General features: G+C 34.9%; 1 protein-coding gene across 1 annotated transcript in view; it reads left to right on the top strand.

Annotated features, from left to right (window-relative positions):
* The window catches only part of LOC120879479 (cadherin-10), a 112,408-nt gene that overhangs the window by 58,974 nt on the left and 36,560 nt on the right, over positions 1 to 16,874 (top strand). The window contains exons 2-4 of the mRNA XM_040262496.1: positions 477 to 771; positions 2,280 to 2,399; positions 2,823 to 2,990. Of these exons, the coding sequence (XP_040118430.1) occupies positions 477 to 771; positions 2,280 to 2,399; positions 2,823 to 2,990 (583 nt within the window). The remainder of the gene's footprint in view (positions 1 to 476; positions 772 to 2,279; positions 2,400 to 2,822; positions 2,991 to 16,874) is intronic.

Here is a 16,874-nt window from a genome sequence, read left to right as displayed (position 1 = left end):
CCTACAATCCTTAAGATCCTGTGAATTCCCCAACAGAAATGCAGTAATTAATAATAAGTTTATAGGAGATAAATGCTGTGTGTAATATGAGAGTAAAAGGATTTTCCATTCACAGCAAGAGATGAGAGCAGCAGAGTTTACATCAGCATATCAAGACTGATGACTTATGTCTTTGTCAGGAGTTATTTGCGTACAGAAATGGTTATTTACCAAGCTAAGCAAAGAAAGGAGCTGTGTTTGGTCTATTTTATTACTTTTTTCCATTTAGAATAAAAATCACACTGATATGGAAATGGCTAGTCCTATTGTTTAAAGTATATAGATGACTGTGATCATACTTATTCAGCTCTCATTTCAAGAACTAAGATAACTGACCCCATTATTCAAAGATGGGGCTTGAGAGACCTTCTTTGAATTCTTTCTGCATTATGTACCTTTAGACATTATCATGGATATGCTCATTTTTTTTCCCCTAGCTTCATTCAGACCAAGATAAAGGAGATGGATCCCTCAAATATATTTTATCTGGAGATGGAGCTGGTACTCTTTTTATTATTGATGAAAAAACAGGTGACATTCATGCCACAAGAAGAATTGATAGGGAAGAAAAGGCCTTTTATACTCTACGTGCACAAGCTATTAACAGAAGAACTTTGAGGCCAGTAGAACCAGAGTCTGAGTTTGTGATCAAAATCCATGATATCAATGACAATGAGCCAACGTTCCCAGAGGAAATTTATACAGCGAGTGTTCCTGAAATGTCGGTTGTAGGTGAGTTCATTTACAATGTTTATGGTGGCATTCAAAAAATATAAAAAATAGTTATCAAGAAATTCTTAGAATATTGCAGTCAATTAACTGAAGTCATCTTTGATTTCCTAAGAGTACATACTTAATTTTATGAATAAAAAATGAGTCAGAAAAAAGATTAATGCATTTTTCACCCCCATGGGTTTGTAAATTTCTACAATATAAAAAATAGACACTTCCCTCAAAAATCCAAGAAAATACCATTGAACTTCAGTAGAAAACTATGAAAACACAAATGTTTGTCACATGTATTTGGAGAATAGTTGTGTAAAATTCTGACTTCTAATATATTATAAGTACACTTAGAACACTATAAATGTAATCTGGAGTCTTTATATGTGTACTCTCATTGTAATTTGTCTAAAGAGTTTGTATTACCTAGATGACATGAACAATGAAATTAATTAGATTATTTTACTACTTCACATTAATTTTTAAAAACTATTTCCCTATAGCCATTATATATAAAATTTTCCTGATATAAATCTCTTATTCAAATGAACCAGTTAAAAATCAAAAGCTAAAGACAAATGAATACAGAATTACAAAATTAAGTTGCAAAAGCTGTGAAACAGAATGTGTGAAAAACCTGGAAGTATAACATTCAAGAAAATAGAATTTGCTTTTCAATAAATAAATAGAAGTTGTGGTAGGCAAAGAAAATTAAGACTGATTTCATATTTTTGTTAAATAAAGAACTACAGAAAAGTAAATATCAGGAAATGATAACATTTATAGAGATGTGTATTCAGATTTCGTAAAATATATTCATTTCTCAAATGTAAGAGAAGTAAACTGATGAAGTAATTCTGATATCTTTTCCTTGTAACAAATATAATAAAAAATGTCATACTACTTTTCTCAAAAGCATTGTTCAGGGATTATTATTTAATATTTACTTCACTAAATCCCAAAGACTTTTGGCAATCACCTTAATATAAAGCCCTTTTATATATTTTGAACTTTATTAAATAGCTTTTAATAGTTCATGGGACTTGGAATAATCTTGGACTGTTTCTAAATTTAGAATTTAATCTATTCATAAAACTGTATTCTGGAGCAGATGTTAATTATTTTATAGTTAATTAGTGGAGAGAGGGAAAGAAAAGCATACTTACTCCTTTGTGATTAGATATGCCCTTTACACGAAACAAATCTATTATGTGAAAGTGAATTTAAATATCAAATCGGAGCATTTGTAAAGTGTCTGCCTTTACTATAATCTGATACACTATCAGCATTATCTATTACCTGAATGAAATGCACTTGTTAGCTAAATAAAATACCTTGTTGAATTCAAAGTTTACCTATAATAACTCTCTCTATATTTTTTCATATAAATTATATACAAAAGTTTCTTTAAGAGGTCATTATTAAAGCCAAAAATCATTCAAGTCTTCCATGAAAACCAGTGCTTTTGCTCCTCCTTCTGGTACTGTGCAGAACTAAGCTGAATTTGGATACTTCAGGTACTTCTGTGGTGCAAGTCACAGCTACAGATGCCGATGACCCATCCTATGGAAACAGCGCCAGAGTCATTTACAGCATACTTCAAGGGCAGCCATATTTCTCTGTGGAGCCTGAAACAGGTCAGGAATCATGAAATCAGTGTTTATTTATTTAATAAACTCCATGATCGTTTTATGTTTTAAAAAAAGGAACATCACCTTAACATTAATACTCACAGAAGAGTGATGATGCCACAATTAAAAATATAAGAACTCAAAGTTGAATGATTGTGCAAACTAATGGGAATATACCTGCTTTTATATTTTTCCATTTGGGTTTAGGGCACTAGATAGCATAAATGACATTCTTTAGAAAATAGAAGAGCCTCACAAATTGGAAAATTTTTACTAAGAATCATTTTTACAATCTAGACACTAAAAAGCAATGGAGAAAACATTTTGTCTTTCAAAAATCACTACTTTGGATTTGCAATTTGTGAGCTTAATCAAATAACAATTGAGATTTTAATGACCATAATAAAAGTTTTCTTTTTTTTCTTCAAGGTATCATAAGGACTGCTTTACCTAACATGAACAGAGAAAATAGGGAGCAATATCAGGTGGTAATCCAGGCCAAAGACATGGGCGGCCAGATGGGAGGCTTATCAGGGACCACCACGGTCAACATCACGCTAACAGACGTCAATGACAATCCCCCGCGCTTCCCCCAGAGTAAGCTTTCTTTAACGGCCTTTCTGCAGGGCAAAAGCTTTAAAGTGAAAAGAGAAAAGAGAAAAAGCAACTGTCAATCATTTCTTTTAAAACAGATTGAAATGTGCTACAAGGATGAAGAAAATAGATGTATATGCTGGTGAATTCATTGTGTTTAAAAGATAAAAATTAAACATTTCAAACATAGTTCTTTCAGAGACAGAGGGCTCTATGATCACAAACTCTCTCCATATATATTTATATGTACCTATATGTTCTACGTCTATGATTATCATCTAAGAACTATTTCTATCAGTTAGCAAAGGAAATATTTTATTAAAAAAAAAAACTAAGTTATACTTTCACAATGAATTTATTTCTACTTAGAATTTAATAAGGAGGATTTTAATTTGAGGATAAAATTTTTCAGTAAAATATCTAATTTTTCATGTTATAAAGACTTAGCAAAAAAAAAAAAAAGACCTAGGCAAAAAGAACGACATAGGGAGAAACTTATAACTAATCAGACTTCCATTTGCTAGCACTGTGCTAGGCTTACATGTGTTTGGAATAACAATCTTACTAAAACAGTTTGTATTTCTGATCTATTTATAGATTTATTTTGTGGTATAAAATGAATCCTTCAAATTCTCGAAACAGGTCAGGAATAGGTTAAGAACCATTAGCATCTGACCATATAATTACATTTGTTTATTCTTTTTTATACAAATTTTTTAAAAAACATGCAGCTAGAACAGATGATATTGGGGCTTAGAGAACATTGCCAAGACTCAGTCAATTTCCTGTTAATCTAAAAGACCCTTTATTTCAAGATGGATTCTCACATTGCTAGGAAATGTGGTATAAAACAGAGGCTTTGGGATGATTTATGTTTTTAATTTTTAACATTTGCTGCATATTAACTTCTAAATTGATCTCCTAATTTTAGCTTTTTTTTTTTCTTTTGCCTTATGTAATTTTGTGTTTAGGTATCAAAATGTAAAAAGCAATAGCTTTACATGATATTTATATGTTTACACTAAAAAGATCATTACACAGAAAGAATTATAGGCTAAGAATTACTGTGTTGTTTTGACTCTTTAGAAGCATTTCACCTTTCTTCTTATACCAGTTTTATCTAACTTTGATTATTAATAGTGCATGATTTTAATCAAATTGTTTAAAATCATGTGTGTTGAAAGATTATAAAATTCATATAAAATAATCTTGAGTGGACTAATCATATACTCATGTATTTTTGATGATATTTTGTTAGATATTTAATTTACATGTCCTTCAGCCATTGCTATTGTGGTATTTGACCCAAAACACAGAGAGAAGGGTGTCTGCTTATCCTGTTTTCCAATTATCAGGCTTCAGCTTCAGGGTAATTTTAGTACTGGCAGGGAAAAGAAAATCAAGAATAAATCTTTATAGTTCTTTCAGAACAACTGTAAAGACATGCCTGTACACTAAAACTTAAATTTCACATTTTACATTTCTGACCACCTTTTAGCATGAGCCTCTTACCAAGAGAACTTCCTGGTGGCTCAGACGGTAAAACATCTGTCTACAATGCGGGAGACCCGGGTTCGACCCCTGGGTCAGGAAGATCCGCTGGAGAAGGAAATGACAATCCACTCCAGTACTATTGCCTGGAAAATCCCATGGACAGAGGAGCCTGGTAGGCTACAGTCCATGGGGCCACAAACAGTCAGACACAACTGAGTGACGTTCCTGTCATTCCTGTCTTACCAAGAGAATAGAATGCAAATCCAGAAAAACAAGCTGTAACTAGCTGCACAGTCCACAATGAGCAGAAGTATTTGTGAGAAAAGTATTTTGAGTACAAATGACCCTTAAGAGGATTATTACATTTTATTATTTTTTTATATTTTATTTTTAGTGTTAATTAATTGATTTATTTGGCTGCATTGGGTCTTAGTGGCCACATGTAGGCTATTTCATCTTGGCATGCAGGCTCCTCTCTAGTTGTGGCCCATGGGCTTAGTTGCCCTGTGTCATGCAGGATTTCAGTCCCCTGACCAAGGATTGAACCCATGCCACCTGCACTGGAAGGTGGATTCTTAACCACTGGACCAGCAGGGAAGTTCCAGGATTATTAGAGTTTCAGTTCTCAAGAACATATATGCACATGTGTCCAAAATACACAGCCTATTTAAAATTTATGCATTTGATAACAAATTAATAGATTCTAATTAAATGGAAAAAAGAGACGTTTGAACAGATGAAAATATCCAGTAAAATTCATTGTATCATTTTTCTTCTACTACAATACCTTTATTTATTCATTCACTGATTACATTGTTTCCTTTTGTTAAGTCAGATTTTGTGGTTGGTATCTGGTAGGCACATTACACAAGCCAGGATATAATAGTAATAGTAATAATAATAAAATAATAATAAGAAGAAAGAGCATAGTATGTTTTCTGAATAGAGTTTTCATTTCACCATGCATCAAGTTGCTTATTGACCTGCTTTATTTTGTCATAACCCATTGAAGTTAGTATCTGAACTCCATTCTACAAATGAGAAAATGAATGTTATAGACATTAAGGATGAACTGCAAGTAATGGCAGAATTGGTTTGAAATCCATGCCCAACTCCAGATGTGAATATGTTAGAAGAAGTTTTAGAGCATCCTGTATCCTGTCTCATTATTTTAAAATTATAAATAGAAATATAATTTATGGATTTTTATTTTCTCAATTATCTTTTCTCCTATGAATATTTGCAACCATATCTTACTATTGGGAACACTCAGTCATGGCAATTAGAATGTTACTTGATAGTCTAAGTTAACTAATATGCAGAAAACTAGTTTTTAATTTCTCGTCTCACTTCATTAAATAGCCAGTGTTTGGTGAGAGTTCCACAGGTTATGAAGACCTTCATATGTAGCATATCACTGACACTCACAAGTTACTTGTATACACACATTGCTATTATTATCATACCCAATATGCAGAAAAAGTAAAGGAGGTTCAGAGTGGAAATAATAAAGTGAACAAACAAGTACTGCCTAATAAAAATAGAATGCAAACCAAGAATGTGTGCCACAAATGTAATTTTAAATTTTCTATCAGCCATACTTAAAAAATTAAAATAAGCAGGGCATATTAATTTTAATAATATATTTTAACCCAATATTATCCTTTAAACATATCATTAATATAAAACTTATACAGATGTTTTACATTCTTTTGTCACATAAATCTTTGAAATATCCTCTTTCATCAAGTATTTTCCAGTTATATCAAACTCAAGTCAGACATTTGCAATCAATAATTGCATGAAGGTTAGTGACCTAACTGGTGTCTGCCATATGAGGCAGTTTAAGACAGACTATGGAGTCATTCTCATGAGCCCAACTCCGTCTTCTTCATTTGCAAGCTTTCTCATGTTGGTCTTTTGGAATGACCTCTTAATAGAAAGGTGCCATTCCAGTGCCATTCAGTAAAACTGGATGGCAGTGCATACCCCGTGGAGTGGTAAGACCAAATAATTTTAAGTATATGAAGTACTTGACTCAATAGTTTGCTACTAATGTATTTATGTGCTCAATTATGTTAATGTGTGCAAGTACTGCTCTATTTTTATTATTGTTTAATATTATAAAACTAGGGTTAAAACTTAAGCTTCCATGCAAGTTAATCCAAGTTCAACATTTTCTAATATGATACATCTGTAGGAGATAAAAATCTCAGTCATTTGGAAGGAATAGAAACAGATGAAAGCCCACATGTCCTTCATTGCTTATCTTATTTATTATGTAGATCTGTAAAAATTGTTCTCAATCAGAGACACTTTTGTCCCCCAAAATATATTTAACAATATCTTAAGACATGTTTGTCTGTCTCAACTGGCCACTACTACTGGGATCCATTGGATGTAAGCTAGAAATGCTGCTCACCATCCCTACAAGTCACTTGACAAAAAATTATCTGACCCAAAATGTCATCAATAGTGAGGTTGAGAAACTTTGATATTATTTGAGGATCTCTTCAAGTGAAATCAGAAATTCTTTCATTTAAAAATATTTATCGAGACGCTCTTTTTCCAAACACTATTGTATATATGCTTTTTGTCCCTATGATCATTCATTAAAATGGGAGAGGCAGATGATACAAAAGAAAAAAAAAAAAAAAACAATTATACAGACACCGTATTCACTCAGTTCTGGGTAAAAAGAGAAACATGAGTGTTCCAAGGGGGACGATAAGGGAAGATCTTGCTCATGAGATGATATTTCATCTAAACACTGCAAAATGTAATAGTTCACAGTGGAAAAGGATTTGTCTGCCAATGCAGGAGATGCAAGAGACGGGTTCAATCTCTGGGTAAGGAGGATCCCCTGAAGTAAGAAATAGCAACCTGCTCCAGTATTCTGGCCTAGGAAATGCCATGGACAGAGAGGCCTGATGAGCTACAGCCTATGGGGTCACAAAGAGTCAGACATGACTGAGTGACTGAGCACACACACACACAAAGGTGGGAAAGTCCTTCAAGCAAAGGAAACAGCACATGGGCAACTCTGAATAGGAAGCTGAGTGATGTTGAATGGAAGTTGATGGTCAAGAAATGAAGACCAAGGTGGTTGGATCATACCAAACAACAAGAAGGTTGCTGGGGGAACAGATCAGCGAGCCCTGCACTCACAGAAACATTAGCAATAGTAAATTATTATTGAAATTAAAAAAGAAAATAAACACAGCTATATGTGTGATCTAAGTTCCCATTATGGTCTTGTGACTTTACAGGTACAAGCATGTGAACATTGGTAAGACATGTGCACCTCAGCATGATTCTAAAAGAGAAGCAATAGATTAGAAGGTTGAGATGCACCTAAAAACTGAGTTCCAAAAGGATTTTAGGGTTTTTCTCCAGATAGTAAATTGCATTTTCACTACCAAAACAATGTATCTGTTGAAATTATTTCAGAATCCTAGGTTGTTTCAAGTGACTTTGATTTTAAAAACAATTAGTGAAATATATATATATATATATATATATATATATATATATATATTGCTTTCCTTCCGATGATAGGCATGGTGCTTGCAGTTTTGTTACCAGAAAGAGGACTTTTTTCAGGGCCTGAGAGTGGGCTCTTGACTAACACTTGGAAATGAATTGTCTGCGGAGACAAACATACTGACAAAACAAAAGTCTATTGGGAAGGAGCCCCAGGTGGAGAGCAGCAGGGAAAAAGGAACCCAGGAGAACCAGAACCGCTCTGCCATATGGCACGGTCTCAGGTGTTACGATAATGGGGTTAGCTTTCCAGGTTGTCTCTGACCAGTCATCTTGCTTGTCCCTGGTGGCGCACACATCTCAGAAAAGATGAATTTTAGCTTCAGGGTTTCTGGTGGGTTGACAGGACATATTAGGAGCTGGCATCTCTCCATCCTTTGGCTCCTCCCAAATTCTCTCAGTTTTCCACAGCAGCACTCCAATTTCTTATTGGGATCGCCCATTGTGAGGCAGCTCATGCAAGCAGTTATTATTGTACCTGGCCAAGGCAGGCATTTTTGTATGTTAACTGTTCTCTAACATCTTGAATCCTGATTACAAATGGCTTACTGTCTAGCAGGGGAGAGAATATTTCAATATTAAATGATACATGTGATCAGGGAACTTGAGACAGAATTTAATGAGCGAACAGAGAAGCAACACTTTTCCAAACAGAGGGGAGGAGAACTGAGTGCATCCTTTACAATGGAAAACATTTTTGAAAGAATTTATATTTTGATATAAACCCTTTCTTCGAACTACTACAAGCCATAAGGGCAGGGAAAGAAGGAGAATTCATGAAGTTGGAAATTAGCAAAATTAGCAATGTAAGGTATTAGCAAAGGACATATTTTGTGCAAGTAGAAAAAGAAAATGGTAAAAGATTGCTTCAAAGTGGTGTTGAGAATTATCTTCGGTGATGCTTTTAATGTTTACTTTTCTGTATTATCTATTTTGTATCTATTATTATAACTTGATACAAGAAAACCAGAATAACAAAGGATAGAAAAGAACAAGAGTGACAACTGCTTCAAAGTCAGATAAAATAAGTTTTGAGTAGCAGCTATTGGAATTTACATAATGGAGGTAATTGTGGATGATCTTCTCCAACTGGTTTTAGTAGAAATCATTTAAAGAAGCTGTAAGGTTGTAAATTGAGGAATAAAAGATAGTCAGAAAGAGGATAAAGAAATAATGCCTGCACTTTAAAAAGCTTAGGTGAACAAGAAAATAAAATAGAGAAGGACTATATTGTCATAGTTAAAAATAAATCCTAGATTAAGGGTGGTTCAGTAGATAATTTTGGGGAGCATCCTTTATCCAGACTCAAAGCAAGAATTAGGGCTACAGTTAACCAAGGACATGAGCTACTGGTGGAAGGTGTAGAAAATTAAGTGATAATTGCATTAAAATACAATATGATGTCTGGCCATGGGGTAAGTACATGAAGAACAGAAGGAAGAATAAAGGACTAGTTATTTTCAGCATGAATAGGAGACGCTTCTCTCTAAGGAGACCTGAATAATTTTGAAAATAGAAAATGCATACAATTAGACAATTTTGCTTCTCTAATTGTCGGTTCCTGCATATATAGTACTTGAAATGAAGTGAAGTGAAGTCGCTCAGTCGTGTCCGACTCTTTGCAACCCTATGGACTAAAGCCTACAAGGCTCCTCTGTCCACGGAATTTTCCAGGCAAGAGTATTGGAGTGGATTGCCATTTCCTTCTCCAATATAGTACTTAGAGTGCTGCAATTAACAAATAAGGTCACTTATAGTAAATGTTTTCAGTAGTAACTGTAACATATAGTTTCTCCCCTTGTTAGTGCCTGCTAAGTTGCTTTAGTTGTGTCTGACTCTTTGCAACCCCATAGACTGTAGCCCTCTAGGTTCCTCTGTCCATGCGATTTTCCAGGCCAGAATACTGGAATGGGTCACATGCCCTCTTCCAGGGGATCTTCCTGACCCAGGGATCGATCCACGTCTCAAGCTTCCTGCTTTTCCTTACATAATGATTTGCCTCCTTTTCTTATTCCCTCTCTACGAGAATGTACAATGTTTCTAATTTTGCTTTTCTTGCTCTGACGATGTGCTGTTACTCACTGATGGCCAAAAAGTAAATAAAAGTGCCTTAAGTCTAAAGTACCTATAACTTCAGCAAAATGAATGAACTTACCTTATATGAATAAAATAACATCCATGGATGAGGACTTCAGAGCAAATGTTTCTGCTCTTCAGGCAGTCAAACATTCAATGGTCCTTGAATTTTACTATGTTTCATTGTGCTAGGATAGACAGACGTCACACTCCATCACCTGTATTCTATCCACCTGGTATTTTCAATTGAGTATTTTAGTTTCTTTTACCCCACGTACTTCCTTCTTTCCCTAAAAATCAGAAAACAAAATAGGCTTTGTGGAAAAGGACTATGAAGAGATTAAAGTGCTGGAACCTGATCATTGTAGCCTTGGCAAAAACACCTAGGACAGTGGGATTTGTGCCCAAATGGTCTTTTTAAAAAGCGCCTCTGGAATAATGCTAGGATACTGTTTCTTCTTGAATCAGAATCAGTGATTAAGGAATAGATGATCTGCAGAGGCGAGGCTAGTCTCATTGCCTTAATACAGAAGAAGATATTGTATGGTAAGACTATCTCAAATACATTCCAAAAAGAGAAAAATAGAAACAAAATGACAAAAAAATAGACATCAGAAAGGAAGGTCCACGCCTAGAGAAAGTTTACAAAAGCAGTTATGTGGATGGTCAAGGTTCTAGTCAACCAGCTGATATCTGGAAGACTTGGCTCTAGTACTTGGATGGGACAGTATTTCACTAGAACTCAAGAAGGAGGGGCTTCCCAGATCGTGCTAGTGGTCAAAAAATCCCACCTGCAATTGCAGGAGATGAAAGAGATCTGAGTGTGATCCCTGGGTCGGAAAGATCCCCTGGAGGAGAGCATGGCAACCCACTCTAGTATTCTTGCCTGGAGAATCCCATGGACAGAGGAGCATGGCAGGCTGCAGACCACAGGGTCACACAGAGTCAGACACAAATGAAGTGACATAGCAAGCACACACTCAAGAATAAAAAAGAAACTAAACATCCGACTGAGATCCGGAAAAAAAAAAAAAAGAAAGAAAACAACTTTAGAACATAGTTTGAGAAGACCACAGCTTGTTATTCATATGTGGCTGATTTTCCACACATTGCAACACAGAGAAAAGAAAGGAGATTATTTTATTATCTACTTAGTAATGCATATGGCCTCCAGAAAAATCCAGTTGTCTTAGGACCACGCCCCTGGTCTATTTAAGACACAGACCTCTTTGCAGACAGCTTAGATGGACAAGTGGAAGTCAGGAATCAGTATTAAATAAATTTATGTAGTAGTTGAGCTGGGAATTTATGACGAGAGAGAATTTATAAGCTCCAAAAATGTATGATTGAGTAATGGGCTTCTTTGTATTTATTTATTTTTGATCTCTTAATATATTTCAGAATATTATGTATCAGTTCAGTTCAGTTCAGTCACTCAGTTGTGTGTCTCTTTGTGACCCATGAACTGCAGCATTCCAGGCCTCCCTGTCCATCACCAACTCCCGGAGTCTACTCAAACTCATGTCCATCGAGTAGGTGATGCCATCCAGCCATCTCATCCTCTGTCATCCCCTTCTCTTCCTGCCCCTAATCCTTCCCAGCATCAAGGTCTTTTCCAATGAGTCAACTCTTCATAGATAATTAATATCAAATTTGTGACAATGTGACATATTTATTATGCAAGCTTACAGATCTATCCCAAGTGCCCTCCAAAGAGTAAATTTATTGCTGCTTACTTTTTTTTTTTGCGGGGGGGCGGGTTGTGACATTGAGAATGGAACAAAAATCAGTTTTTCATCATTTGGTTGTTGGTTCTGAAAACTAGCAGAGAATTTTTACTTATAGGAAAGTTTTTTTTTTTTTTTAAGATGATGGGACATTGGATGTACATATAAACTTAATGAGACTAGTTTTCTGAGTATTTTGATGCTAACACTTTTCCATAAAATTATATTTAAAGATTATACAAAAATACAGACAATTCAGATACCATAGCATGCAATTCTAGAATCACTCAGAGCCTGGAAGAGGTTTCATAACTATGTTTGTTTGTTTTAACTGAATGACCTTTATTGGCTACATTTATTTAGCTCATTAAATAACATAAATATGGATTGTCTGGTTTGCCTACACTTAAATAAAATACAGGAACAGTATGAAAATAATAGTAATAGGCACAATGTTATAACGTGGATTAAACACTGTACAATATAATGTAAAAGTAACTCACTTAATCTTCATATCTGTATAATTATAATAATGTAACATTTATCTCCCCTTTTATTAGTTCAATAAAAACATGAAACTTAAGTCACTTGCTCATTGTTTTACAGCTGGAAAAGAAATAACAGTTTCGATGGCTCAAAAATCTGTGCTTCTAACCATTATACTCAAAAAGAAATTGCCACATCAAAGATTCTCTTTATCTTCCCTGATGAATCTTTCTTTAGTTAATTCAGTGGTTCATTAGTTGCCTGTAAAAGGGAACAACTTCATATGGGACATAAAGAATTCATAAAATGTCCATGTATTTTGATACAAACCCAGGTAAATCAAAACTTTGTCAGTTGTTGTTCATTTGCTAACTCTTGTCTGAATCTTCACGACTCCATGGACTGCAGCACAGCAGGCTTCCCTGTCCTTCCCTATCTCTCAGAGTTTGCTCAAACTCATGTCCATTGAGTTGATGATGCCAGCCAACCATCTTATCCTCTGTTGCCCCCTTCTCCTCCTGTCCTCAGTCTTTCCCAGTGTCAGGGTCTTTTCCAGTGAGTTGGCTCTTCCCATCAGGTGACCAAAGTGTTGGAGCTTCAGCTTCAGCATTACAGTGAATATTCAGGACTGATTTCCTTTAGGATTGATTGTTTTGATTTCCTTACTATACAAAGGACTCTCAAGAATCTTCTCCCGCACGATAGGTTCAAAACTGTCAATTTTTTTGGCTCTCAACATACTTTGTGATCCAACTCTCACATCTCTACATGACTACTGGAAAAATCATAGCTTTGATTATATGAACTTTTTTGGCAAAGTGATATCTCTGCTTTTTAATACACTGTGTAGGTTGATGATAGCTTTTTTACCAAGGAGCAAGTGTCTTTTAATTTCATGGCTGTAGTCACCACCTATAGTGATTTTGGAGGCCAAGAAAATGAAATCTCCTGCTATTTCCATTTTTTCCCATCTATTTGTCATAAAGTGATGAGACTGGATGCCATGATCTTAGTATTTTGATTGTTGAGTTTTAAGCCAGCTTTTTTACTTTCATCTTCATGAAGAGGCTCTTTAGTTTCTCTTTGCTATTTGGTATCATCTGCATATCTGAGGTGCCTTTGCAGTATCTAAGGACCAAACACAAGTGAATACTTTATTGGATCCTTCTACTGTTTGGTGGGTAAATAAACAAGTTTTCATGAGACAAGGTCTTTCAAGGAAATGTCTATATGATACACACAGAGATTTTAATCATGTACTTTCAGTGAGTTGTGAGACTACTGTAATCCCTGCTTGGTACCAGGGAGGTGTGATTTAATAAGTGCTGATTTTCACTTTGTAAATAGACTCAGCTTCTCCTCTACTGAGGATTCTAAGGTAATGTAGACCCCAGGCTGATCTGCATATTTTAAAATTATCAAACACATTTCAAGTAGAGCAATAGTCAAGTGTGTCCCAAGGAAGATGCTTTAGCCTGAGAAAGGATGGAAAGAAATTAAAAATGTCTCTTTCCCCCCTTTTTTAATGTAGAAAAAAAGGATATTCTTATAGTCAAAAGCACTCTACTATTAATATAGGTTAGATAATGGCTCTGATTTTTACTATGATCACAAAAATATCCTCATATATTTGTAGGATTTTTCCCTATGGACCTAGTACCTATAATTTGGAAGAATTACAATGAAGTCATGCTATTAAAGCATTCTTTGATTTATTAAACACTTACTACTATGTGGAAGGAAGTATGATAAAAATAATAACTAATAATATTATAGTGATAAACAGAAAACATTAATAAATCATTTGCATTTTGAATGATTATAAATTCATAACACTTTTTCTTTTTCTCACACACATATACATGCAGTTTTATTTTACTACATTGTAGATTCTCTCACACGCATTGTCTCCCTCAATCTTTTGTTTGCTTTTGTCTATAGATGTAAGTTATACATAAGTTGCATAAATATAAGTATAATATACATGTACATTTAGGTACATATGCATGTAAGCTTATTTACAGAAATATAAGTGGAGAATGATACAAAAACATTTATGCTATAAATATATTTAATGCCCAAATAATAAAATGATCAATGCTTCAGATGTAAGGAGACCAGGAAAGAGAAAAATATTTAAGTATTTTCCAGGAAAGAAGACAGGCATTGAGAGGGAGAGCATATTTGTTAGGGAGGACAGAATAAACAAAGGTGACATTTGGAAAAATGTGTGTGATTTGGTATGGCCGGATCCCAGGATTTGTAGCAGAGGTTGTGCAAAATGAGAGTGGAAATATAGCAGAGTCAGCATCATGAAGAGGGTTGATACAAAAATAAAATGCTACCTGTATTATCTAAGGGAGCATTTTTTAAGAAAGCACCAGCTACATACAGTTCTTCATTTTGTCTAATTATTCTGGCAGCAATGGAGCACATTGCTTGGATCGGAAGAGCAGGGGTTGATGAGTGTCTGAACTGAATCAGAGGAGAGGAGGGATTTGAGATACAGTTAAGTGGGTGAGCCATAGGATTTAGTAATTAGGTCGACAAAAGGTTTGAGGGATAAAAAGAGCAAAAGATACAGTCTCATTTTCTACCAGAAGAGCTTGTGTGAAGAGAGAGGCAGGGATTCAATTTGATTTGAATATTTTAAATTAAGATGCCTGCGAAAAGATGGTGGATTTTAAATACCTAATACATAGTGAACAATATATACAGTGGATTTTTAAGTATCTAGTAGATTGTGAACTATATACACATGTGAAATATACATGAGAATAGACACCTGTAATCTCAGCTAAGCTCAACATTTAGTCTGACAGAACTGAGGAAATGGGCGTCCGAGGTGGGGCTAGTGGTAAAGAACTCACCTGCCAATCCAGAATATGCAAGAAATGCAGGTTAGATCCCTGGATCTGGAAGATCCCCTGGAGGGGGGCATGCAACCCACTCCAGTGTTTTTGCCTGGAGAATCCTATGGACAGAGAAGCCTGGCTACAGTCCATAGACAAACAGGGTTGAACATGACTGAAGTGTCTTAGCATGCACACAGCAGGTACTCACACAACTGAGGAAATATACAATTTCCAAATATGTTGAAATATATAATTTTCTAGAAAAACATAGTGTGTAGAAATTATGCAAAAATCCACCTGGAACTCTCCAGTGAATCCTGTTGAAAGTTTCCTTAGACTAAATGATTTAGCATTTTGTTAAATGGGATTCAAAGTCCCTCTGTGTTATTGTGTCCTCTAGAACACACTTGAAAAATACCCCTAGGTATAGATAAAGATCTATAGAAATAAAGCTAGCTGTACAAATTTGTTCAGGCTCAAATGCTGTTAACAATTTTTAGTAAGCCTATAATTTCAAGGGAGACCTATTGCAGAGAGACTGAGTACCTAGTACAATGCAATACGTTTATGAATGACTCATTTAAGGTTATCTTAACCTTCCCGATTCTATATACTTTTTATGTTCCTACAAATTGCAGTTGTATGTATCTATTGATGCCAATTAACTTGGAGACAATTTCAAAGAAATGAATCAAGATGGATTCCCTAGTCTCTGGGGATCAATGACAGTGTCTCTGAAAGATTTGTCCCATTGCTTTCTTCAATGGCATGAACAGGAAACTAAGACTCTTTGCAGCATCTTGTTTTGCTCTAATTTAACTTAAATGCCTTAAGTTAAGTTGGTGATCATGTCTCCGGTGTTCACAGATTTAGGTTTCTGCCTTTCCTCTGGTGAGTGTCTTCAGTTCCACAGCCTCAGTCCCTTGTCAGTCTCTGGTGTGACTTTGAGCTCTCCTCTGCTTTTCCTAAATGCCCATTTAGCATTGCATAATTTCCTTAACTACTCTGCAGTTTCCTCTCAGGAGCTTTATCTTGTTTTTAATTTCTTCCTGTTAAGCTCATTAGAAAACATCTTTTAAACATTATACAACAGAATGGTTTATAAACGTGCATAATTGTGTCATTTTTCTTAGAGCAAGTATTGTTTGAGATTATTATGCGGCATAGAGATGTTACAATAAGATTATATGCAAAACAAATAAAAAAATTAAACTAATGTTAAATTATTTTGTTGATTCACGTGTGTGGTGCTTTATTCTCACCACTCTGGAAAAGTAGAGAGGTTCTTAATGTAAATGTGAAAAGAAATAAGGGCAGGAAACAAAGGAAAGAGTCAAATTATATCTCTTTGAAACTTATTGTCTTTTTATTTTTAATCAACAAACGGCAGCTATTTGCTGCCACGATTCAAAACCTGTGTTTGCCCCCTTTGCTCTCCCATTCGTTTTCTGGCATCTAATTTGTTGTTTCTGAGGAAGTCACCCTGTCACAGCTCTAACTGTGCCCATTTTCTGCCTTTTCTCCCAAATCTCTTATATTGAGCTGTCAGTTGTTTCTAATTCTAGTACACAAATCTGCAGTGTTTTTCATACTCAGTGCAGAGGTCCTACTGATTAAATTTTAGTAGAACAAGTGACCTGGAATATTTAGTCATAAATCAAAAAAAAAAAAAAAAACAGAAGTACACCAAAATTGTTTAAAATCAT

Source organism: Oryx dammah, unplaced genomic scaffold (genome assembly GCF_014754425.2).
Source record: "Oryx dammah isolate SB20612 unplaced genomic scaffold, SCBI_Odam_1.1 HiC_scaffold_20, whole genome shotgun sequence".
Taxonomy (NCBI): Eukaryota; Metazoa; Chordata; class Mammalia; order Artiodactyla; family Bovidae; genus Oryx; species Oryx dammah.
The sequence above is the reverse complement of the archived record's forward strand: the minus strand, read 5'-3'. Positions and strand labels throughout refer to the sequence as shown.